The sequence below is a fragment of the Myotis nattereri genome, assembly GCF_964212035.1.
Source record: "Myotis nattereri genome assembly, chromosome: 9".
Lineage (NCBI taxonomy): Eukaryota > Metazoa > Chordata > Mammalia > Chiroptera > Vespertilionidae > Myotis > Myotis nattereri.
Genome location: NC_138084.1, coordinates 76,298,151 through 76,322,125, shown reverse-complemented (window position 1 = coordinate 76,322,125; position 23,975 = coordinate 76,298,151). Strand labels below are relative to the sequence as shown.

Sequence of the window (23,975 nt, the reverse complement as noted above, 5' to 3'; positions counted from 1 at the left end):
TAAAAGAAACTGCAAACACTGGGCCAATATACTCCCTTCTAAGGTTAAATAAGATATTTAAGCTGTGGAACCAACTACTGGGAAAAGTAGTTTCTCAGATATGAAAGTGAGGATTTCTCTTTCTTAAAGAGTCTGCTTTTACTTGGTCTGGGTTAGAAGGGAGTTCAACAAATTACATTTCAGAGACCTTATGTCTTTTATCCAGAGAAAAGGAAGAGAGTGATTTGGCTGTTGCTGAATAAATCTATTTTAAATTCTCAGATCACCCCGTTTGTAATGCCATTTTTATTCCCTATTGGTGACTGGCTCCCTTACCTCTGCTCTGTAGAATCATCTGGGTTATCAGGGGCAGTGACCTAACAAAACCAAACTATTTCTGCCTCAAGAGACTTTGGCAGGGGCCTGGGTTTAAAGCTAGCCTTATCTTTCCAACCTGTTGGTAAACAGTCTATTTTAGAGCTCTATTTGTTGCAGGTTGGGGGAGGTGACATTGAAGGATTTTAAAGCAGCTATTGACCGAGAAGGGAATCACCGGTATCACTTCAAAGCGCTGGATCCTGAGTTCGGCACTGTTAAAGAGGAGGTACAGTGTTCCTGGGGAGTCTGGGTGGTATTATTGGTCGTTCCTTAACCCCAAAGCCTTCTACTCAAGGACTAGTATCCAGAAGTACCTGAGTTCCCTAACCAGGTCAGAGGAACGTCCCAAAGCCTCTGACCAGTCTGACTACTCTAGACTGAAAAGGTCAAGGTCAAGGAGTGGCCCAAGAAGCTGATAGCTGCTTTACTTCAAGGACTTAGTTTGACCAAACTTGTATAGAATTTTTATTTTAAGAAAAATAAAGGACCTTCGATTGAACAAAAGCTTGGCTTTGGGGTCCTTTTTGTATCTGTAGTCAAATCTTAGAAAACTTTCCTCTTAGAGTTAACTGTACTTACTCTTAATGCCTTGATTATTTTCGTAGCCTATGCTTCTCTTTATAGTCCATCTGCTAAAAATAGACTTTTTTGTGGAAAAGAGTTCTAGGTTATGGAATATTGTAAGTGCTTTCATTGTAGTTTTAGAATGAAGAGGGGTGAGAAAGCCAGTATTTTATTTTGTAAATAGTTCCTCACTGAAATGTTTTGGTTTTTTAAAATATATTTTTATTGATTTCAGATAGGCAGAGGGAGAGATAGAAACATCAATGATGAGAGAGAATCATTGATCGGCTGCCTTCTGCACGCCCCCTACTAGGGGTTGAGCCCGCAACTTGGGCATGTGTCCTTGACTGGAATCCAACCTGGGACCCTTCAGTTTGCAGGCCGATGCTCTATCCACTGAGCAAAACTTGCTAGGGCCTCGCTGAAGTGTTTTAATAACCCTGTTCTATTAGTGGCTTAGTAAATGAATTGAATGAATGAATGAATGAGTGAAAAGAACTGCATGCAAACATGTTAAGATTGGTCTTTCTGACCAATTTTTTCCCCATTCTTGTTTTAATGTTTATACTGTTGCTTTCTCCTAAGAAGCCCAATGTACTATATGGCTCCTAATTTATGAATTCTTACATTTCTATGAGCAAGGTAGTGTTAGGGATGCTCTTACCATTTTATACATATGGAACTAAGACTAAGTAATAAAAGGCTAATATGCAAATCAACCGAACAGCGGAACCACCGGTCGCTATGATGTGCACTGACCACCGGGGGCTGATACTCAATGCAGGAACTGCCCCCTGGTGGTCAGTGTGCTCCCACAGGGGGAGCACTGCTCAGCCAGAAGCCAGGCTCATGGCTGATGAGCGCAGCAGAGGTGGTGGGGGAGCCTCTCCCACCTCCGCAGCAGTGCTAAGGATGTCTGACTAACTGACAGCTCCCTGACTGCGAGAGGGTGCAGGCTGGGCTGAGGGACACCCCCTACCCCCCCACCCCCGAGTGCATGAATCTCGTGCACCAGGCCTCTAGTTATATATATAAATTTTTTTTTACCCATTATAACTTTAGGGACAAAACCAAATGGACATAGACTCTAACTCTTAAACTCAAAGCTTTCCTCTATACTTTTTTTTTTGTTATTCCTCACCTGAGGATATCTTTTCCATGGATTTTTAGAGAGGGGGGTGGGAGGGAAGGAGGGAGGGAGGGAAACAGACAGACATTGAAGTGAGAGACACCGATTTGTTGCCTCCGCATGCATCCCGACCAGGCTTGGGGTCAAACCTGCAACCCAGGTACGTGCCCTTGACTGAGATCAAACCAATGACCCTTTGGTGTGCAGGTCAACACTCTAACCACTGAGAAGCACTGGTGGCCAGGTCCTCTATGCTTTCTTATCCTTTATATTTGAGGTCTCATTTTTATCAGCAGCAGTTGTTTAGTGAGACTTCCTATCTTAGTGTTCTTTTTTCATTACGGCTTTTTTTCTTTCTCCAGGTTTTCCATGATGATGATGCCATCCCTGGATGGGAAGGGAAAATTGTAGCCTGGGTAGAAGAAGACCATGGGGAGAATTAATTCTAAGTATTGGATTTGGGCTGGTGGAACTTGGCATGCCCTGGCTGCTTCACTCAGGAACGAGAACTAAAACTAGAATACCCTAGAAAGTTTCTAGTTTGTGCTGCCAAAATAGAAGCTTCTCCAAGTGTGACAGCCACAGGCCAGTCGTTTCTGTGCCTGATGTATGTGGTACTTAAAATCCCTGTCCAAATGTAGACCGTGAATTCATCTGGAGTTCCTTGTCCGTGGGAACACAGTATTTTATTCTACTCTGAGGACAACAAACCGAAGGCCTTAACCAATAGGATGGACGATCTTGCTCCTGTAGGGGCATGGCTGCTACTATCTGGAACCTGGGAATTGGATGCATCACTCTGCTGTGTTATTTCAATTGGCCTCAGTGGTTGCAGCAATCAGAGTCCAGCAATTGTACTCACAGACAAGGCAAAAATACCAGCTTTTTTGCTTCTTTGCAGCTATTACAAACCAAGAATAACTCATGGGGTGGTACCAAAGATGAAAGCCACTCGTCAGGAATCTTTTGGATTGGACATGGATGGTACTGAATTGTTAGTTGGATGGAAAAAGGGCTGCCCATATTTGTGCTATACTGTGCTAAAACCATAATTAAGTAAGACCTCGGGCTGCCTCTTGTGTCTTAACTGGTTCTGCAACTTGTCCTTTAGCCCACAGGGCATAGTCCATGTACTGCTAGTTTTCTCTGGGGACTCTTCAACTTTAGAGCCATTTTTTTCCCTTCCAACTGATGAATTTTATATTTGAAAGGAATAAGGAGTGAAAGTCTCCTTAAAAATCCAGGCGGGTATGGAAAGGTGCTGCTACCCATATCTTCTTGACTTACTTTCTCTCATGACTTCCTTTAGCTCATGGCATCTCCTTTGCAATTAAAAGGAGACAGACCATTAATTTCAGTATTTGCGGTTTATGAAGTATTGAGCATGAGTTACTGATCTGCCCTTCTTTAGTTCAAGGCCAGAGTTATTTTTTTATATATTTAGTCTAGGCTGATCCTTTAGGGCACAATAGAAACCATGGGGCATGGAGCATGATTTGTAAATGGCAGGGCTGATTCTGGGTGAAAAGACCTAGAATCCTTTCTCATGTGTAACATTGTCAAGTGTAAAGTTAAAATAGTTAAATTTCTAGAGATTACTCAATAACTTGGGTTTTCTCATTCATTCAAACACTATCAACCAGCCATCATGAGAGAGGGGGGGTGGGGGGAGAGAAATGTTTGCCCTCCAAAAGCAGTCTGCCTGTGACCACCAATGTACACTGCCAACCAGGAGAGTTGGGCAGGTCAGTTCTGGGTTCCTGACCTGTCTGTCTCTCGTTCATCTTCCCTTTTCTGCCATTTCAACAGACTACTCACTCATTGGAGCTCTAGGATGACATTTGGTTGTTTTATAAAGATGTGTTTGGAGAATTCTTTTGTACTCATTTGCTTTTTTTGTCTGAGAACCATGTCTATTTTTATAATGAGTGTGAGTTCTGTATATTCTCACGTTCTGTATACTGTGTCCATTGTCTGGAGAACCCAGTAGCTTTTATATGGGCTCTTCTTATCAGCCCTAGTGTTTTCCGAATGAGCTTTATTTTATTACAAGCATACTAATGATAACTCCTGTTCCAGTTCTACCTGTCATTGTTGTGGAGGTAGTTTTACATAATCTATTTGATAGTTCTTCTAGCAGACAGATCAAAAGACACCTGATGTCTTCATGTATGTTTACTGGGTCTTCTATTGAAGGATGATTTCTCATCAGAAATGACTGTCAAAACTTGGGAAAGTCAGTCATAAGTAAGAATAATTCATTATGAAAGCACTCTGGTATATTTTCAGTTTATTTTCCCCCCAGAAAGTCTGGAGAAAAAGTCCTAATGTCACTAATTTGTCTGTTGCATGGATTTTAGTGTTTTGCTATAAGACAGCATGAGGGTTATCAGGCCAAAATTCATTACTGTATTTACAGTACAATTTACCTTGAGTGTCTGTCTCTTAAATCAGTTTGTACTTGTCAGTTTTCTTTCAGCAAACATTCTTACCATCATGTAGAATTTCCTTTTCAGAGAAAATTAAATCAGATAAAAATTTCAAAATTCTCTAGCTTTTTTGTTTTTTATCTCTATGTCCTTTGGAAAAGGAGCTGCATGGCCCTAGTACCCCCATAGAAAGCAGAAGTTGAGTTCAGGGGAGAAAATGAGATAATTTTTTCCCTTTAGCTCATCGATCTAATATACACTAAGCACCTCCGTTACAGGATGTCACCCAATAATTCTTGTGTAAAATGAGTTGGTAATCTTCATTCCAGTTTCTAGAGAGAGAGAAGCCTTCTGGGGAGGAGTGTGCATTGATTCATGCTGGTGGGAATAGTCCCTTTTGGATATACTGTGGCTGTACTCCAGGAGGTCTCTTGACTTACTCGAGTCTTGTCCCCTAGCGGCTTTTGTGTGGGGCAGCCCATCCTGTGACTGCTGAAGTTCTCTTTCTTTGAGAAATCTAAGGAACTAGAATGTTTATAGAGTTCATAAAATAAATTTTATATCCTGATAGATTTTTTTAAATGATCCTCTTATACAATCTAGTCTATTCAAAAACTTAATTCCTTTAAAAGTTTTCATTTAAAAACAAAATAATGGGCTTAGTCAGTTCCCTAATTAGCTGAAAGTGGAACACTTTACAATTTGTACCTAAATAATTCAGGTTAAACTCACTTGAAAACAACAACCCTACTTATTGACCAACTTTTCAGCTCTTTTTGACCAGGATGGTTGTAAATTAGGGAAAATATCTTATGCTCTACATCTAATCCAAGAGGACTCTAAATTACTTAAAAGAATTTAGGTCACAATAATTTTCATTTTTTCCTATAAAATAAACATTATGATTGCACACTTCTATTGTCTGAATTTATGTTAAGAGGTATAGCTTGCTTAAAATATATATGTAAAATTATATTTTCTTAGAAACACGATGTTTGCAACCATTGCTTTCAAAGAGATTACCATGTATTCCCTGTTTTACAATATGTTTTCATAAAGACCATGGTTATACCAGAGGCTTCTGATTATCAAAGTGATAACCAGTTTTAACCGCCTGTATATACCAGATCTGTGAACTAATTTAAAAAAACAACACCACCAAACTATGAATAAAATGGACTTTGCAAACCAAATACTATTAATCATTTTCACTTGTGTTTATTGACTGAAAGTAATCAAAAAGCAATTTACATTTAGTGCAAGTAAATTTCCTCAAGTGATCTCCCTGGTAGCATGTTTACTCATTACTTGAGTAATGGAGATAAGGACTACTTTATTGCTACAGATATTTTACTATTGGTATTTCCAATGTAAGCACAAAACAGATTATTATAAAAAAGAATTCATTGATTTAGCACTTATTTTGAAACTATATAAAAATATGCAAACAAATAAGAACCCAAGAGTGCAAACCTTTTTAGAGTTTTGAGTTTTCCTTTTTTTTTTTTTTTAATATATTTTATTGACTTTTTACAGAGAGGAAGGGAGAGAGATAGAGAGTTAGAAACATCGATGAGAGATAAACATCGATCAGCTGCCTCCTGCACATCCCCCGCTGGGGATATGCCCGCAACCCAGGTACATGCCCTTGACCAGAATCGAACCTGGGATCTTTCAGTCCGCAGGCCGACGCTCTATCCACTGAGCCAAACCGGTTTCGGCGAGTTTTCCTTTTCTTTAAATTCCTTTACAAATCTGTTTAGGGGAGTTCAGACCTATTCTTTCAGGACTGATTTGAGGAATGTAAGAATTCCTAGCCTACCTCTGGGGTCAACTTATTATCCCGGGACTGTTTGACCTGTGCCCTCCTATGATTTAGCTATACCTGTCAAAAGTAAATTCATCCCTGGCTGAGTTGCTTGGTGGGAGTGTTGTCCCATGCACCAAAAGGTTTGGGGTTTGAGTTGGGGCACCCAATTGATGCTGTTTCTCTCTCTCTAAACATCAGTTTAAAAAATACTTATCCTTGGGTGAGGATTTATTTATTTATTTAAAACACATTCTTGCCCTAGCTGGTTTGGCTCAGTGGATAGAGCGTCGGCCTGGGAACTGAAGGGTCCTGGGTTCGGTTCTGGTCAAGAGCATGTACTTTGGTTTCAGGCTCGATCCCCAGTAGGATCAATAAAAATATATTTAAAAAATAAATCCTATATAATAAAAGGCTAATATGCAACTAGACCGAACTGCAGAACAACCAAACGGCATAACAACTGAACAACCTGTCGCTATGACGTGCGCTGACCATCGGGGGCGCAAGCGGAACAAGGTGGGTGTCGGCAGCAGGTGGCAGACCATGGAATATGGTGGGTGTCAACTGTGGCAGGATGGTGGGAATGGCACCAGGTGTCTGACTAGTGGGTCAGACCAATCTGGGTTCAGCAACATCAGTACTAGTGTTGCAGGCAGTTAGACAGACATGAGCAGAGCTAGGACCATGGGCCAGGTACAGAGGTCACCAGGGTGGGAAGACCCAGGTGCCTAGCAATGAACCATCACTTGTAGGGTGGGACCTCGGCCACAGGGTGACTTTTCCTCCCCCAGCACTGGTCCTGAGGTTTGGACCTTTCCTCCTTAGAGATGACATTGGGGCTGCAGTAGTATTTAAGCAAACATTCTTACCATCCAGGCGCAGATAAACAAAACCAGCCATGGCTGACCTCAGGACCAGCTGCATGGAATAATGACGCCCGTGCCCTGGTGCTGGCCAAACAATCAGTGGAGACCACAACTCTGAATGGACAAACCTGGAAAGCTACTGAATATTTCACTGAAATCTTCCCGTGGGACCTCCTCTAAAATTCTTAGGATGGACAACCCAGTGTGCTCTTCCTCCCGGAGCACGCCCATGCTTGCCCCTTCCCCAACTCCTCCTGGCCCCAGGCTCATTACCCAGGCAGTTTGGCTCTGTAAGAGAACATTTATTGGGTAAATCAGACATAGAAGTAATTCCTAGAATAAATGGGCTTAGAAAACAAGTTATGGAGGTAAAGGAAGGGCCCTGAGAGCTTGGAAGTGAGGAAGCTAATGGTAGCATGCCTGGGGCAGGGAAGGGGAGAGGGTTAGGGAAAGGCATGGGCGTATTCCCAGGAGGGCGAGTGCAATGGTTCCTCTGTCCTAAGGGTTTTAAGGGTGGAGATTTTAGGGGAGGTCCCAGGAGATCTCAATAGAATATTTTTGTTTGTTTTTTCTTGTTTTTGTTAATATTAAGCAGTTTTCCAGGTGTGTCCTTTTAGGGTTGTGGTCTTCACTGACTGATTGGCAGGCACCAGGGCACTGGCTCAGTGGATAGAGCGTCAGCCCTTGGACTGATGGGTCCGGGGTTTGATTCCAGTCAAGGGCACATACCTCAGTTGCAGGTTCCCTGGCCCTGGTCCCTGGTTGGGGTGTATGCAGAAGGCAACCAATCGATGGGGCTCTCTCACATCAATGTTTCTCTCTGTCTCTTCTCCTTTCCCCTCTCTCTAAAAAAATCAATGGAAAAATATCCTTGGCTGAGGATTAACAAAAAAAACAAAATCAAAGCAGCTGGTTCTGAGATCAGCGATGGCTGGTTTAGCTTATTTCTGGAACTAAAATACTACTGAAGCCTCAATGTCATCTCTAGGGAGGGAAGACTGGCGGGGGGGGGGGGGGGGTGACTAGGGGAGGAAAAGTCACACAGAGCCAGGTTCCACCCTACAACTGATTGTCCATTGCTAGGCATCTCGGGCTTTCCACCCTGGTGACCTTCTGGCCTATCGTCCTTGCTCTGCTCATGTCTAAGTGCCTACCACAGAAGTATACATTTTAGGCATTTCAAAATCATTATTGTTAACGTAAAAAAACACTGAAACCTGTAAAGAATTTTTGCGAGTTTATTTGAGCCAAACTGTCGACATATGCAGGGAAGCAGAACCTCAATGAACTGAGATAATGCTCTGGAGAATGGCGGGTTACATCTGTATTTATACATTGCAGTCAAAGGAGGGACTTGGGTGGGTTACATGAAATCCATTGGTGATAGGCTAGAGAGGCGGGAGAAAGCAAAGCAGGGAAACCCCTGGGATTGGACAAAAAGTAAAATGATAGACACATACTTAGGTGGGTGCAGGAACAATTAACATAACAATGAAGGAATTTGTGGTCTCTGTCCTGGAGCCCAGCACATTATGTTGTGCCCCAAGGGCTCCAGAAAAAGGGAAGTTGCAAGTTACCCAGACATTTCAAGGGTGTGTTATCAGAGATGCAAAAAGACAGGCTCAGTGAAGGTAAAGGTTGACCTTGTCAGTGAAGATACCGGCCTAGGGGGTGACTACCCGCCATCACTGCTTTAGTTACAGTGTAATTTCAGACCATCCTTTGTGGTGACTTTAGGTCTCTGAGTTTGCACGACCACCATGCAGGCCTCCCCTGAGCTGGTCAGGTCAGCATGTGGCCCCTTTCGCCCACATTACATTTTTGTAATAATTTGTAAAATGATAAGCCCTTTCACCAATCACAAGTATTCCACTGATTCTTCCAATTGTTATTTGTTTTTACATAACTTAACAATATAATTGCTCTACTCTAAATATTATTTCAAATATGCCTTTCCACTTAATCTGGAAATTTTAGACAGTACTTCTCAATTGTATTGCCTGCATATGCCTGCTTAGTCTTTTCCTCATTTTTGTGTAATTATTTTTTTCCATTTCTTTTTGTTATAAAGATACTAAAACCCCTTTTCCCTTGTTTGGAATGCCTCAAGGACACTAGGATAGGATTTTTTTTTTTTTTTTGAGAGGGAATGTAAACATTTTTTCCTATTATTTCAGATTACTACATTGCTCTCTCTAAAACAACCAATAGTTAGTGCCCCCAAAGGAGACCATCTCTGTCTCTGCAACCTCGTTAACTCTGGGTTTTTAGACTTTCAAGTTTCTGATTTAAGTAGGTGTGAAATAGTACCTTCTGGCTGCTTTAATTTTCCAGATGTTTCATCACTAGCGGGGCTGAACATGTTCATCCCAAATGCTGCGGTTCCCTGCTATTGGTTGTGTTCCCTAGTCTCCACACTAGGGACTTAAGAGAGATATAAATAAATACAGCTCTTGCTTCCTGCTAACCTAATGTCACCCTCGGCTCAGAAGTGAGATACTTTCTAATTATAGGATGGCACCCCTACAGTAAATTGTACCTAACAAATATAGGTAACTTTCTGTTAATTCAAGACATGCATTCGGCCTCCACTGTTCACCAGACACTGAGCTAGGAACCACACAGGCATGTTTCCCGCTCCCCGGCCTTAGCGTTAGTTTTAGGGCACTATACCTCAAGCATCACACACATTGATGGGGATCCTACGGTAAAACAGCCACGCAAGCCCGTTCTGGATCTCCGCCCGGGGACTACGTTCATCCTGCCACCGTCCACCTGAATGCGGGCAAGCACCTTCCCCTTGGCTGCCCTTCACACCCGTGGCTGGAAAGCTCGCTCGCTCTAGTTTCCGGCTGGGCTACAAACCCGAAATTCATTAAATCTCTGCAACCAGCGCGGCGGGGGCAGTCCGGCCGGGAGCGGCGCGGGAGCGCGGAGCAGCCTCGGGCGGTCCCTGCCCCTCCGGGCGCGGCCCCGACCCCGCCCTGGGCCTGAGGCCCCGCGCCCGCCGGCCCGCCCGCTTTTCTCCCTCCGGTCACGCCCTCAGCCCCCGCCCCGGACCCCCTGGCGCGCAGCCCGCTCCCGCCACCGGTCGAGGCCTCTCCCTGGAGGGCGTGCCCTTCACCGCGCCGGGTCGGCCCCGCACCCAGGCCCGCTCCGCGGACCCCGCCGCCCTCCGCTCCTCGGCGTCTCCTCGCTCCCCACAGGCGCCTGCGCGGGCTCCGCTCAGCCCCCGGCCCCGCCGCCCGGACCCTCTCGGGACCACCCTTCCCCCGACGCCGAGGGAAAGAGCGCACGCTCCTGACCGTCCCGGGTGCGAGGGGCGGGGCGCGTCGTCGGAGCCCGTTTACGACAACGTGCGGCTGCGCGGCTTGGCTGACGGCAGCGCCGCGCCGCTCTCGGGGAGGTCACTCCGGAGACGGCGTAGGTTTGGGGGTGTTGGGGTCGGTGGCACGATGTGGCGCGTCTGTGCGCGACGGGCCCGGGATGCGGCTCCCCGGGCCGGGATCGGGGCTCGGCGGGCCGCCCTGCGGGAGGGCCCGGGGGTCCCGAGCGCAACCCCGCGGGGCGCTCCGGCCCCGGCTCGTTGCCACGGCGCGACCCCTGGATACTGCGGCGTCCGCGCCGTCTGCGGCTGGCGCCCCGGCCCGTGGGCCTCGTCGCGGGGTCGCTTCCCGCTGCAGCTGTTGGGGTCGCCCGGCCGCCGCTGTTACAGTCTCCCCCCGCATCAGAAGGTGAGCCCCCGACCTGCCCTTCGCGGCACCCCGTTGTCCTTCAGGGTCGACTTCTTGGCCGCGAGTCTTCCTTGGGGGCCCCCGCGGTCCTGCACCCTCGCCCCGCACCTGCCCCGCGCCGCTCCGGGACCCCGCGGTGCTGTCACTCCGCAGCCCCCTCTCCCGACCCGTCCCATTGAGAGACGAGCGCCCGCCCGCCCGCCCGGGGCTCCGCCTGGGTGTCTGCGCAGGTCTGGGCTCCGGCAGACCCGCGGCACCGGGAGCAGGAAGCTGGCACCGGAGGTCCTGGCGGCCGGAGCTCCCTGCACATCCATCCCCACGGCCCCAGGGCCCAGCGGGTGGCGGGACGCAAACTCTTTGCGTTACATTGAATGGCTTGAAACAGGAAACCAGACGGAGAGGGAGGCAGCCCGTTTAAATGTCAGTGTTCCTCCTTTTCCTCCTCCTCCAGGTGGCATTGCCCTCTCTTTCCCCCACCATGCAAGCAGGCACCATCGCCCGTTGGGAGAAAAAGGAAGGGGAAAAAATCAACGAGGGCGAACTCATTGCAGAGGTGAGTTGTTTTAAAATACGGAGATAAGTTAAAAGGGACCGAGTTAGCTAAACTGAGCATTAACTTTCCGGGTGGGTAGTTATTCCTTAAGAAACTGAGATGTTGATGTCAACCTGTCAGCAGCTGGCAGAAATGAATTTTTAGCTAAGTTTTAAAAAATAATTCCTTCTTTCACCTCTGTGACAGAGGTTGTATCTTCACTTCCGAACGCAACCTAATAATCTTCATAACTTGGCAGCACAGGCCTAAGCGCCTACTTTTGTGCTCACAGGTTGAAACTGATAAAGCCACGGTGGGGTTCGAGAGCATGGAGGAGTGTTACATGGCAAAGATACTTGTTGCTGAAGGCACCAGAGATGTTCCCATTGGATCCGTCATCTGCATCACAGTTGAAAAGTGAGTAGCACCCTGGTGACTTTTGGAATTTAGGTGATTAGTGGGCTGTTTTAACCCAGAATCGAGGAATTAGGAGTTAAAGGCTCCTAAGACTCCTTCTGTAGGAGCTAAATCTGCTTTATAAACCCCCCCCCCCCCCCCTTATACTTATGCATTCTTTCTCTTCCTTAGACCTGAGGATGTTGAGGCCTTTAAAAATTATACATTGGATTCGGCAGCACCCACCCCACAAGCAGCCCCAGCACCAACCCCTGCTGTCACTTCTTCGCCACCTACACCTTCTGCTCAGGCTCCTGGTAGCTCATTTCCCACTCACATGCAGGTGAGGCTCAGCCTCTGGGTGTTAACTCTAGAAAGTTTATTATCTATTCATTAGTTTTCGGAGATGGCTATCACGTTCTGGAAACTGGCATTAAATATGGCTACCTCTTGTCGTGAAAGTTAATAGGAAGTTAAACGTGAAAATGGATAACTTTTAATCCTAGTTGTTATTTCCAGGTGTGTTATTCTCAGCCGCAATGTAGTAGCAGGATAATGCTTGGCATTTTTCATTCACGACATTATGTTATATTTTGAGGATGATTTGTACTTAATTATGTATAGATAGAGTTTTTAGTGGGCCTCAAGTGCTGTCGGTTGAATGAAAGTCCTCAATTGGTGTTTTCCTTTGCATTGTGGTGTTCTGTTTTCTAAGAGTGTGAAGTAGTCCAGTAGTATTAATAAATGAGAGAATTAACAATAAAGAATAAGTGTAGAATGGACATATATCATAGCATTGAAACAAAGCTGAAGGCAACAGTCACAGTTGATTCTCTTAACTAAGTCAGTTTATTAGGTATTAGGGTAATCCCATGTATATTTGTGTGTTTCTGATACTAGAAATGGATAAAAACCAGCTGCCTTCTCTAAAGGGTTAAGACTAGAACTTTTCCTTCACTTAGTTATTTGTAGAAATTTCTATACAAGAGTCTTTTTTGTGTGAACATAATGATCTACTCCATGATCTATTATTAACAGTCACTCATGAAGAAGTTTTGCCTGGTGTTTAGTTCAATATTTATTTCATCTTGTCCAGCAAATTCTGTTTCACTACATAACTCTGACTTCATTTCTCTCCATTTTATGTCTGTGGCTTTATATTCAAGGGTTAGGATTATGTCTTAATTATCCTAATTTTTTGTTGTTAATCCTCACCCGAGGACATTTTTCCATTTATTTTTATTTTTATTTTTTAAAATATATTTTATTGATTTTTTACAGAGAGGAAGGGAGAGGGATAGAGAGTTAGAAACATTGATGAGAGAGAAACATCGATCAGCTGCCTCCTGCACGCCCCCTCCTGGGTATGTGCCCAGAACCAAGGTACATGCCCTTGACTGGAATCGAACCTGGGACCCTTGAGTCCGCAGGCGGACTCTCTATCCACTGAGCCAAACCAGTCAGGGCTCCATTAATTTTTAGACAGTGGAAGCAAGGGGGGAGAAATAGAGAGGGAGAGAGAGATAGATGTGAGATACATTGATTGGTTGCTTCCCACATGTGCCCCAACCAGGACTGGGGATCAAGCCTACAATCGAGGTCCATGCCCTTGACTGGAATCGAACCTGGGACCCTTCAGTTCGGGGCCAATGCTCTAGCCACTGAGCCAAACCAGCTAGGGCCCATATCCTAATTCTTTTTTAGTGAGAGTTTTTATTAAAATTATTGGGTTAATAACATTCGGTAAGTTTCAGGTGTACAGCCTTATACTACAATACATTTACTCTGTTATGTGCTCACCATGTGAAGTCTGGTCTCCTTCTGTCACCTTGTATTTGATCCCCTTTATCCTCCTACTAACCCCCTTTCCTTCTGGTAACCACCTTTCTGTTGGGTCTGTAAGTTTGTTTTTGTTTGTTGCTTTTTGTTTTGTATCCCACATAAGTGAAGTCGTACAGTTCTTGTCTTTTTTTTTTTTTTAATATATTTTTATTGATTTCAAAGGGAGAGGGAAAGAGAGATAGAAACATCAATGATGAAAGAGAATCATTGATTGGTGCACATCCCCTACTGGGAATAGAGCCCGCAACCCGGGCATGTGCCCTTGACTGGAATCGAACCTGGACCCTTCAGTCCACAGGCCGACACTCTATCCACTGAGCCAAACCAGCTAGGGCTACAGTTCTTGTCTTTATCTGTCTCACTTATTTAGCACAATATTCTCAAGATCTATTCATGTTGTCGCAATGGCAGTGATTCATTTTTTTCATGGCTAAGTAGTATTCCATTGTGTGTGTGTGTGTGTGTGTGTGTGTGTGTGTGTGTTCCCCCCAAAATGTATGCACACACTTTGAATAATTTCAAAGGTAGTGTTTATTAAAAATACATTTCATTTTCAAAATTGAACTATAAGCTGTTACAGTGTGTATACATTTTTGGGGGGATGCTGTGTATGTACCACATCTTCTTTATCTCAGCTCCACTAATGATAAGAAGTAGATGAAGATGACAAATTCTGAACAAGAAAAATATTTAAAATTTCTTTCTAATCAGAATTCTAAGTTCTGTTTTACTTTTTTCCCTGCCTTCGTGAGACATCAATTGAAATGATTTTTCTTAAAGCACTACAAAGACACCAAACAAAACCCATAATCAAGTAAGCATCCAAATTCAGTGGGCACACAAGCCATATAAATAGGAAGACAATTTTTAATTTAGATTAGCCAAACTGCTGTTTAGATTTTATTGGGGTGGAAGTGACTTGTAAGGAATAGTTCTTTTTTTGTTGTTTTGTTAATCCTCACCTGAGAATATATTTTGTTTTGTTTTGTTTTCTCACCTGAGGCCTGAGGATATTTTTTTCATTGGTTTTCAGAGAATGGAAGGGGGTGGGGAGGAGAGAGACACACATAACATCAATTGGTTGCCTTCCACAGGTACCCATACTAGGGGGCAGGGATGGAACCTGCAGCCTAGGTATGTGCCCTTGACTGGGGAATCGAACCTGAGACCCTCTGGTGTGCAAACTGGTGCTCTAACCACTGAGCATGCTAGCCAGGACTGTTTTGTGTTTTTTATTTGTTTTTAATATATTTTTATTGATTTCAGCGAGGAAGGGAGAGGGGGAGAGAGATAGAGACATCAGTGATGAGAGAGAATCATTGATCAGCTGCCTCCTGCACACCTCAAATTGGGGATTGAGCCCACAGTCTGGGCATGTGCCCTGACCAAGAATCAAATTGTGACCTCCTGGTTCATAGGTCCACGCTCAACCACTGAGCCAAGTTGGCCAGGCTGGTTTTTTTTTTAAATACATTTATTGATTTCAGAGAGGAAGGGATAGAGAGAGAACAGCATCAATGATGAGAGAATCTTGATCAGCTGCCTCCTGTACACCCCCTACTGGGGATCGAGCCCGCAACCGGGGCATGTGCCATTAACTGAAATCGAACTTGGGACCCTTCAGTCCGCAGGCCAATACTCTATCCACTGAGCCAAACTGGCCAGGGCTTAATTGATTTTTAGAGAGAGCGGAGGGGGGAAGGAAAGAGAAACATTGATCAGTTGTCCTCTGTATGTACCCTGACTGGGGATCGAACCCAAAACCTTTTGGGGTACAGGATGACGTTCCAACCAACTGAGTCACCTGGCCAGGGCAAGAGCAGTTTTTAGTATTAGTTGTTTTTATCTTGGAAAGATGTCTGGGAAGTTTGGGAGAAATGCAGTTTCCTCTGAATGAAAAGAGAGAGGCTAATACACAGAGTACAGCAAATTTTAATGGAATAGCCTGGACCAAGATCATTCTGTGAAAATGAAAAATTCTACCTTATTCTAAGTGTTAAAAAAAGTTGAAAAGGGGTTCTTTGTTTAGATAATGAGGACTTAGTTTTGACTCTAGAAATCTTTCCCATCTGCTCATTGCTTTTAACTTTGGAGGGTGGGTCAGAGTATTACTGATACGATAAAGCTTGAGATTTGAAGGATTATTTAACTTGCGGGACACTGTTGAGCACTAAGCTTTTGCTGTTTTGGGGGCATCCAGCAGATGGGAGTCTGGATTGTCATAGTCACTATCATTATAAAACTAAGCTTGCCTGAATGCTATTGTATCCAAGGCTTTCTAGTATTACGCAATAATTGTTTGTTTCTACAGGTGCTTCTTCCTGCCCTCTCTCCCACCATGACCATGGGGACAGTTCAGAGATGGGAAAAAAAAGTGGGTGAGAAGCTAAGTGAAGGAGACTTATTGGCAGAGATAGAGACTGACAAGGCCACTATAGGTGAGATTTCTTCAGCTCTTAATGGTTGAGACACTGAGTTTTCCAATGAGGGAAGAGGATTGCCGTCCTATCCTATAATGAGTGAGTGATAACATGAAACATTTTAATTCTTGGGATTCATTTCCTGGAACAGGATATTTCATAACAAAAGTATGCCTAGTCAGATTTGTCAGTTTCATACTGCACTTTCATTGAATCAGGGATATGTCAACTTTGAGATTATTTTTAGGCCACAGTTTGCTTTTTAGCCTTATTTATGTTACTGAGAAGATGTATCAGAACTGTGTTGTCTAAACTGGGCAAGGGTAACATGACTTCCAAGGCAGGAAATATCAAAGAATGTAAGATGACTTTGAGGGAAAACTGAAGCCAGGGTTTAGATTGTTTTCATAGTTTGAGAATGACTGATAGAAGGTATAATACACCTGTTCAGATATCATATTTTACGTTTTTTTTATTTTTATGCTCAGAGAAAAACTCACATAATCATATATTTGTGATAATACTTAAATATATTTCTTTCCTGTTCAGTCCCCAAAGATGCAGTGGGAGATGCTGGGCATCCTCTGCAGTGGTTGTTTTCAGTTTGTGTTCCGAAATCATGAAATCATTGGTTTCAAACCCCATGATTCCTTGATGGCATCGTGGGGCAAAGGCGGACTTGACAAGCAGCACTCTACTGTGCCCTATCCCCCTTTCTCATTTCTACCAGGGCAACTCCTTATCTTTTGCATATTGTGTTTCCCCCCCCATAGATTTTATTAGAAGAATGAATTGTTTGTGAAAAAGAGAGAAACAAACAAAAAACATTAGTAGCAATAGATCTGCTTTGCAGATCAGTATCTGCTTTGCATGCCAGTGTTGCTGTAGAGCAGCCGTGGGCAAACTACGGCCCGCGGGCCGGATCCGGCCCGTTTGAAATGAATAAAACTAAAAAAAAAAAAAAGACCGTACCCTTTTATGTAATGATGTTTACTTTGAATTTATATTAGTTCACACAAACACTCCATCCATGCTTTTGTTCCGGCCCTCCAGTCCAGTTTAAGAACCCATTGTGGCCCTCGAGTCAAAAAGTTTGCCCACCCTGCTGTAGAGGCTGGTATTCTAGAGACTAATCACTAGAGAAATATAATCTTGGTTAACTCTTTTTTTTTAATATATTTTCATTGATATCAGAGAGGAAGGGAGAGGGGAGAGAGAGAGAAACATCAATGATGAGCGAGAATCATGCCTCCTGCATGCCCCCAACATAAAAATGAATAGAAATGAATAGAGCATAAAAATGAATAGAAAAAACATGAAAATATGATATCTGAAGTGGGGATCCAGCCCCCAACCCAGGCATGTGCCCTTGACTGAAATCGAACCTGGGACCCTTCAGTCCACAGGCTGATGCTTTATCCACTGAGCCAAACCGGCTAGGGCAACCTTGGTTAACTCTTTAAACTCTATTGTGGTCTTGGAGTCCTTTATTTTCTTTTTATAAGGAAAGCAGCAGCTGAATAAAATGTAAGTTGCTGACACCATAGAAAACCTAGTAATACTGTATTTCTTAACATTTGGTAATACCAAATATAGCTGCTTAGAAAAACTCCAAAGATGCTTTTAGTAGCTGCCTTTGTTTAAGATCCATTTGGTTCTGATCTATACCAGTACGCTAATGCCATCTTAGAGTCTGTGGGTCTGCCTAGGGCCTGCCCTCGGAGATGTTTTTAGGAAAATGTTTAGAACTAACTACTGTCTATAATCTCTCATAGTTATTTAATAGATACTTATTTAGTGTTTACTTTGTACCAGGTACTGTTTCTAAGTACTTGAAAAATATGAATTCATTTAATTTTCATAATATCCTGTGAAGTAGATAATATCCCCATTTTGCAGGTAAAGAAACTGAAACACAAAAGTTAAATAGCTTGCAAAGGGTTAATATAGCTTGAAGGAGAAGAACCTTTTACTTAAACTGTATCATGAATTTGGAGGAGTAGTGGAATCCTTTAAGTTCCATAATAGTATTTCTTTCTGTTTAAGGTTTTGAAGTACAAGAAGAAGGTTACCTGGCAAAAATTTTGGTCCCAGAAGGCACAAGAGATGTCCCTTTAGGAACACCACTCTGTATCATTGTAGAAAAAGAGGCAGATATACCAGCATTTGCTGACTATAGGCCAACTGGAGTAACCGATTTAAAGCCACAAGCACCACCACCTACCCCTCCCCCGGTAGGTATGCTTCCAGATGGAGGGAACACTTATTTATCCCTTTCTAAATTTAGGGATTAGATTAGATGATATTCTAGGTTCCTTCTAGCTCTAAGAGTTTATGAATGAGAAAGGAGATGGCTAACATTTTTGGAGACCTACAAGGGGTGTGGCACTGCACCGTTCACCTAATGGCCAATAATTTGATCCGTGTAGCTTTCCTTTTTTTCATGCTGTCTTGAGTCATGCTGAGAACAAAGCTGAGGTGACAGGTTCCTTTTCTGCTTTAGATGTTTATGCATATGAAAGATAATGCTTTGTTCCCCATTTTCTATAGGATTTACTATGTAATCTTTGTCACTCTCAACCCTCTTGGTGGTCACATGTTATAGTGGGTCAGGCTTATCTTTATAATACATTGGAACCTTGACATAACATGACTTGTTTTGCATAAAACTTAGTCTGACACTATATACTCTACATGGTATGCTATATACCTGTAACATGAGCTTGTATGAACTCCAAGCATTGATAACAGTGTCGGAAGGCTTCTGCAGATGCCAGAATCATGATGGTGTAGACTGGTGACAGATGGTGACACATTTCTGTCAAAGAAAATTTGATTTCTGACTGCTATACATTCATGGGGAACTGGCAAGTAGTAGTATTGTTTTACTTCTTAAGGTACTTTCAACATGAGACCTTCCAGCATAATTTATTGTTTTGAAATTAGGTTTAATAAAAACGAAAACCATGTTGGTGATGTAAGAAAATGAAAATAAAGAAGTGGCAAGAGAGTAAAGTGAAGAAAATCTTTAAGGATTAATATACTGGTCAGCGGTATTAAATTCCATGCCTCTATGTTATCATGGAGTAAGATGACTTTGTTCTGTCTTTGACATAAAGTATTGCTATTATTCATATGGCTATATTATGTTGATTAAGTAGGGAAACTGTTAAGATCTTTGGAGGGAAAATGAAAGTTATTCAATTAAAATATCTTTGACTTAAAAATGTAAGCTGTTGAACTTTCAGACCAATCTTTGCAGTGGTGAATTAACAATTTGTAACTTTTTTAAAAAGGCGACCCCTGTTCCTCCAACTCCCCAACCTGTAGCCTCTACACCATCAGCCACCCGCCCGGCTACTCCTGCTGGACCAAAGGGAAGGTTGTTTGTTAGCCCTCTTGCAAAGAAATTGGCAGCAGAGAAGGGGATTGACCTTACACAAGTAAAAGGTAAGTCTGTTTGTATGGAATGGAGTTGTAAAGCTAAAATTTGCTTGAGTTTCTTCCTTAAGACCAGCAAATACCACTATGTATAGTCATTTTTTCTGGGATGGTGGGGAGAAAGATGAGGGATGGAAATAACTCCTTTCTTGGTACCACAGATTTGGGAAATTTCATTGTGCTTTATTTAGTCTAAGATCTACCGATATAATTTAGATAGCTCTTTTCTTTATCTAATCATGGGAACTGCTTAATTGTTGGTAAAAATTATAATGTGCTTATTCAGCAAAGTTGGTTTATAGGACTTGATTTTATAGTAAGAAATCTATTAGTTCTAGGCTGACTGAATGTAGCAATACACAATCACATTATGATGTTTGGTGATTAGAAATGACTTAAAAACAAGTAAAGCTCCCAGAGGGCAAAAGAAAATGTTTTCCTTTTTCTCCCCAAAGAAAAAGTATAGCTTAGCATGGGGTCTTGAATCACTCCATCTAGGATTTAATTCTGGCTTTGTCATTTTCTGTGTAATATGTTCTTTGGTGAATTACTTAAAGTGTATATGTCTTTATAGGAATTACTGCATCTGTTTTTACATCTGTAAAACTGAGATAATTGTGTGCGTTAAAACAGGTGAAGTGCTTAGAATAGTATCTAGAATATATAAGTACTCAAAACATACTTGTTTTGTTCATATTGTTATTATTGCCTGGCATTTAAATAAATGTTTTTAAACTAAAACTAAGCTAAAGTTTAATGTAAGGCATTAAGATTCTTATTGAGATAAGGGGAGAAATGACTATTTGTGGAACCTGGTTTGATGGCTAGTACTGTGTACTAGTCATGTAGTACTACATTTAATTTGTGTAACACTTTTTGAAGTAAGAATTATCATTCCCTATTTTTTTGGATAAGAAATAGACTCTTAAGGGAGCTCCCTTTCTGTGAAGTAGTAAAGTTACAATTTGAATCTAGATTTGTTTAATTCTAAAGCCTGTATTCCCACTACCCTTGTTCTGCCTTCTGTTTTGATGTTCTGCCTTCCTTAATTGAGAAAATAATAACTGGTTATTTTCCCAGTTGTCCAGCTGTGGGCACTCAGTGCTAGTTATCTTTGCATTTAGTTGTTTTGTGGTCAGAAGACAAGCCAATCTCCAAAGATAAAAGAATAAGATACTGTAAATTTTTGGACCTAAGAGGATTCTTGTAATATTGTAAGACCTGTTTTCCCATGTTAATGTATATAACTAGTATATTGTCATTCTTTATATGTATTAGAACCAGGGAAAACAATATAAGTTGGAATAAATTTTAAGGGGAGGAAGGACTGGGTTAATAAGTATATCTGAAGAATTTAGACAAGTAAGATGATTCATTTATTATTTAAACAAATACTCGTTGAGTATTGTTTATATATCCAACATTTGCTCATAAGACAGACAAGTTTCCATGTCAGATGGTTATATTACCAACAATAAATAATTAAATGAACATGAAGGGAATATGGCATAGTAGTTAAGAGTGTAGATTCTGGAGCTGGAATGCTTCGGTTTGAACCCCAACTCTGCCATACATTATCTGTATGACCTTTTGTGTCTTAGTTTCTTCATTTGTATCTGAAAAGAATTCCTTATAGGTTGTGAGGATTAAATAAGTTAATAAACACTATCTGCACATAGAAAGCATTTATAGGTATTAGCTATAATAACAATAACATTATTTAATAAGATGATTTACATGCTAGCAAAGAAACCAGATGATATATGAGTGAGTAACAGGGTCAATAAATGTGCAGTTATGACTGCTTTTAGACAGGGTGGTTGGGGAAGATCTTTCTAATGTGACATTTGATCTGACCTGGAAGACAAGTCAGCTATGAGCCAACTATGTGGAAAACTGGGGAAGAAGCATTTTGGGCAAAGAGATCAGTAGTACACAGTTTGAAAGTGGAAAACAGCTTAGCATATTTGAAAACCTAAAAGTGGCCTGTGTTAATGGAGCATAATGAGCAAAGAAAGGGTCTAATGATAGATGAGGTTGAAAGAAATATGGGTGAGACCATAAAGGACTTTATAGCTTACTAGAGGCCTGGTGCATGAAATTCATGCATGGAAGAGGGGGGTGTCCCCTCAGCCCAGACTGCACCCTCTCCAATCTGGGACCCTTCTGACATCCCTCTCACAATCCGGGACTGCTGGCTCCTAACTGCTCGCCTGCCTGCCTGCCTGCTCGCCCCTAACTGCCTCTGCCTGCCGGCCTGATTGCCCCTTACTGCCCCGCTGCTGGCCTGGTCGCCCTTATTGCACCCCCCCCCCCCCCGTGCCCTGGTTGCCCCTAACTACCCCCCACCCCCACTGGCCTGGTCATCCCTTACTGCTCCCCCCACTGGCCTGGTTGCCCCTAACTGCCCCCCCCCCACCCCCACACACTGGCCTTGTTGCCCCATGCAGCCTGTTGTTCGGTCGTTAGTGTTAATTGTGACAGTGTCCTGGACAATTTGCATATTCCTCTTATTAGTATAGATAGTAGAATTTAAATTTTATTTAAAGTACAGTAGGAAGTCACTGAAAGATTAAAACAAAGAACTTACATTTTTAAAGGATCGTTTTGGCCTCTTTAAAAATGGATTAAATGAAAGCCAAGACATCAGTTAAGATGTTGTTTCTGGAACTGATGGTGGTGGCTTAGCCCAGGGCTGGGGAACGTCTGGCCCTTGGGCTGTATAAGGCCCACAAAATCACTTGGTCTGGCCCTGTCAAGGCATTCTGGGTGAGTTAATTAAATGTTTGACCAAATACATTAGGCTAATTTTTAAGTTGATTATTTTGTGTGGCCCTCTAATGATGTTATAAATATTCAAATGACCCTTGCCAGAAATAAGTTTCCCCACCCCTGGATTAGACTATGGTGGTGATAGTGGAAGTGGAAAGAAATGGACAGCTTCAAGATACATTTTTTGACATAGAATGAACAGAACTTAGTCAAGGATTGGGTACGGGGACTCGACAGCAGTAATTTCAAAAGAAATGTATGGTGGAAGCCAGTTTGGATAGGTTGAAAAGTATCTCTTATATTTTGGGAAAGGAAGAGGTGTTGGGATTGGCCTTTGACAGGAATTAGGACATTTGTTTTTATAGGAGAGAAGAGACTATGGGGTGGGATTTTAGGTTTGGTAGTGGAGGGTGGGTAGAATACCTCTCTGGTTGCTGCTATTCGAAGTGAGGGTATCAGCTGGAGAATGAGTGTGGCTAGGTTTGAGGTTAGGTTGTGTAGTGTTCTCAGAGATTGGGAAAGCGAGTTCAAGGAAAACATAATTTCAGCAACATTAAGCAACTCTGGTGCTGGCACTGTGAAGGCTGACATTTTGGAGTTTGATCAGGAAGTGATTATAACAATGATCCATAGGGTGTAAAATGGGTAAGGAGGAGCTGAAGACAAAAGGAAATAGTGGATGATGAGAACAGAGTCATCAGTGGAATGAAGGTCTTGATAAGGTCAAATAAATTTTACAGGAGGGGGAGGGAGTGGTTTAGAATAAGTGAGCCGAGAGGATCATTGATTGTGTGGTGTTTTCTGGCATCAAATGTATTTTTTTCCACACCGACAATGAGTTCTACAACACCAACTGGGTATCCAATAATTCAATCCTATCATGACGCTAACTATCCAGAGTGAGCGTCAGACTCCACAGGATTAAGGGCTCAGTCCCATGAGACTCTCCTACTTCAGATACCAGTTGCAAGTTCTGGGACCACCAGACTCCTGACCTGTTGGCTGTAAATCAGGAGTTCTTAACACCCCTCTCCCCCTGGTGCAGTAATGTACTAGAATGATTCACAGAACTCAGGAAAGCACTTTACTTACTATTACATTTTATTGTAAAGGATACAGCTCAGAACCAGTCAAATAGAAGAAGTACATAGGACACGGCGTGGGGTGGGGTGGGGTGGGGTGGGGTGCAGAGCTTCCATGTCCTCTCTGGGAGCACCACCCCCCCAGCAGAGTGATGTGTTCACCAACCTAGAAACTCACCAAATCTCATTATTCAAGAATATTGTTTTAATTTTTATTGGAGAGAGAGACACGTCGATTTGTTGTTCCACCTATTTTTTGCATTCTTTGGTTGCTTCTTATATGTGCCTGGCTGAGGATCAAACCTGAAACCTTGGCATATGGGACAATGTTCTAACCAACTGAGGTAGCCAGCCAGGGCTCGGGAGTCTTAGTGGTTAATTAAGTCATTAGCCATTGGTTGTTGGGCTCAATCTCTCTGGAAGGACAGATTACTTAGCAAATTTGACCAAAATGTAATCATTTGGGGAGAAACTTAAATCCTAAACCCTTATGTTCAAAGTTTGATTTGTCACAAAGCTAGCCATATTGTTTTATATTTTTTTGATGCAAAGCACTTTCACATCACTATCCCACTTGAAAAAAAATTTTTTTTTCAGTTGC

The 23,975-nt window shown here is 42.7% G+C and overlaps 2 protein-coding genes across 4 annotated transcripts in view; both read left to right on the top strand.

Moving 5' to 3' along the window:
• Positions 1-4,591, top strand: part of DIXDC1 (DIX domain containing 1) — a 62,634-nt gene extending 58,043 nt beyond the window's left edge. For all 3 annotated transcript variants that reach the window (XM_081100475.1, XM_081100477.1, XM_081100476.1), the window contains 2 exons: positions 475-583; positions 2,413-4,591. In XM_081100475.1, the coding sequence (XP_080956601.1) occupies positions 475-583; positions 2,413-2,493 (190 nt within the window). In that variant the 3' untranslated portion in view covers positions 2,494-4,591. The remainder of the gene's footprint in view (positions 1-474; positions 584-2,412) is intronic.
• Positions 4,592-9,302: 4,711 nt separating this feature from the next.
• DLAT (dihydrolipoamide S-acetyltransferase) overlaps positions 9,303-23,975 on the top strand; it is a 32,437-nt gene continuing 17,764 nt past the window's right edge. Inside the window, exons 1-7 of the mRNA XM_081100466.1 lie at positions 9,303-10,889; positions 11,341-11,442; positions 11,714-11,838; positions 12,010-12,160; positions 15,971-16,097; positions 18,126-18,313; positions 19,376-19,529. Coding sequence (XP_080956592.1) covers positions 10,611-10,889; positions 11,341-11,442; positions 11,714-11,838; positions 12,010-12,160; positions 15,971-16,097; positions 18,126-18,313; positions 19,376-19,529 — 1,126 coding nt within the window. The 5' untranslated portion in view covers positions 9,303-10,610. The remainder of the gene's footprint in view (positions 10,890-11,340; positions 11,443-11,713; positions 11,839-12,009; positions 12,161-15,970; positions 16,098-18,125; positions 18,314-19,375; positions 19,530-23,975) is intronic.